Consider the following 1,981-nt stretch of genomic DNA (forward strand, 5'->3'; position numbering starts at 1 on the left):
TGAAGACTTGTAAGAAGTAAATCCAGGGTTTCACATCTCTTGCTGCAGCCTGGTCAAAAAGTGTGAAGTCTTCACTGACATCCATAAAGTCAGCACCATATATCTGCCAGTCTTTGTCTCGTGCTGTTTCCAACATCCCCAACCTTAACCTTCTACGAATGAAACATCTGTACAGATGCATCACTGTTTTCAGAAGAGCCAGCTGTTTGAAGATACCTTCATAATGTGTATGGAAAAAGAAGTCTTGTCTGCTTGGGCCACGCAAGACAGGTTTTAGATGTTTTAATTTAAGAGAACCTGCAATTAACTAATTAAATTTACAAGAGTTCAACACCTCAGGTAAGTCTTGGGTGTTCCTTTAGATTGCAATGTCTGTAGAATAAGTATTTAGCATGTCTGTAATTACAGTCAGTCATGTTTTCCTTTCAAGACCTGAATAATTTTCTCAGTGCATTCTTTGTCTGTAAGTGACTTCTGAAGTCAGTTCTGACCATGACTGATCACAAGACACTCCCCCATGGGTTATGACTTCAGTTCCCACACCTGTAAATAGGCAGGTTTCACTCACTTGGTTCTATCTACCCTGATAACTCAGAAAAAGGTTTGTGACCAGCCCCTCGTGTTCCTACACACACAGAGGATGGAGAGCACTTTATTAAGCACCAGTAGAGAACCACTGTGCCTGTCACAGCTTTCATTCTGAACCATGTTCCTCTTGGAGGTAAAAAATAAGCCCTTAAAAGGGATATTTTGCTTATAATCTGACTTTATTTAGAAAATTCATTTCAAGTTGTTTTCACGTTACAGTAAGAACAAGCACCACATTTAAATGATGAGTGAGGTAGGGAAGTCTGAGTGAGCTGCTCACTAAAGAGCAGAGGCATTAGACAGCACCTATACTCCAGTTAGACAGCACCTATACTCCAGGGCATTTGGACTTTCACCCCAGGGCTTTAGGAAATGCCCACAATCGCAGGATGCCTGAGCCTGCAAAATGGTGGACAGCAAGTCCCTGAAACCCATTTTGCATCCAACTCTGGAATGCAGAAAAGGAGAATCACCAGGCTTGGTGGAACAGTCAGCTGGTGCTGCAGGCAGGGCCCAGCTGCAGCAGACACAGCTGATTTTGGGTTTACTAGAGTTTGGAGTTATCCATGAGGAATATCCTCCCATGGACCAATCACCCTGAATTCCCATCATTTCCCACCAGCACAGCACAGAGCTGCTCCTTCATGTTATCCAGCTGATTACACTCAAAGATCCATGTCAGGGATGGGAATAAATGGAGGTAAGACAAACAGGCAGGAGTGAGAAATGGGTGAGTCAGCAAGGACAGTTTTGTAGCAGGAAAATATACAGCAGAGGAGAAGAAACTTTTCTTGCAACAAGCCCCCACAGATTTCTACCAAGTCAGATTTACAGCACTGCTTTCATCACTAGTAGTTCACCTGCAGCAGCGCCAAGCGAGCCCAGCATCCCCTCGCGGCATGAAGGGCTCCCAGGTCTGCGGGCACCCCAAGTTCTCACTGGGGATCGAGCAGGACTCCTCACTTTTTGTGGCTCTGCACAAAGGCAGGGACAGGGAGCGTGCCAGCCTTGACTTCTGCCCGGGTCTGAGGCTTGTGCTTCAAGGAGAAGACGAGGGCTCGCACCGTCCGGCGGTACGGCACGCCGACGAGCCGCGAGGAGAGGTGGAAAGCTTCTCGCTCCATGCTCTCAGCCAGGGGGTGATCCGCCTCAAAACAGCAAAGCACACGGTGAGATCTGTGCCTCTAACGAGGAGACCAACAGATTGAAACTGGAGTTTGGGGCTTGGGAGTGTTTCTTCATTAATTGGCTTGGATTAATGGAAATCTACTTCCCATCACAAGTGCGACAGGAAGAGCGATTTAATTCCACCCTAGCAATTAAGGAAGAAGGCAGCGTGGCCAGTAGCAGGGAGCACATCCACACCTCCAGCTGGGTGGCAGGACTTCAGCAG

General features: G+C 47.1%; 1 protein-coding gene across 1 annotated transcript in view; it reads right to left on the reverse strand.

Annotated features, from left to right (window-relative positions):
* Positions 1–1,547: 1,547 nt before the first annotated feature.
* Positions 1,548–1,981, reverse strand: part of TCEANC2 (transcription elongation factor A (SII) N-terminal and central domain containing 2) — a gene marked incomplete at its 5' end in the record, with an annotated part of 3,556 nt that continues 3,122 nt past the window's right edge. Inside the window, one exon of the mRNA XM_008942244.1 lies at positions 1,548–1,736. Within this exon, the coding sequence (XP_008940492.1) occupies positions 1,548–1,736 (189 nt within the window). The remainder of the gene's footprint in view (positions 1,737–1,981) is intronic.

The sequence above is a fragment of the Merops nubicus genome, unplaced genomic scaffold, assembly GCF_000691845.1.
Source record: "Merops nubicus isolate BGI_N331 unplaced genomic scaffold, ASM69184v1 scaffold14666, whole genome shotgun sequence".
NCBI lineage: Eukaryota > Metazoa > Chordata > Aves > Coraciiformes > Meropidae > Merops > Merops nubicus.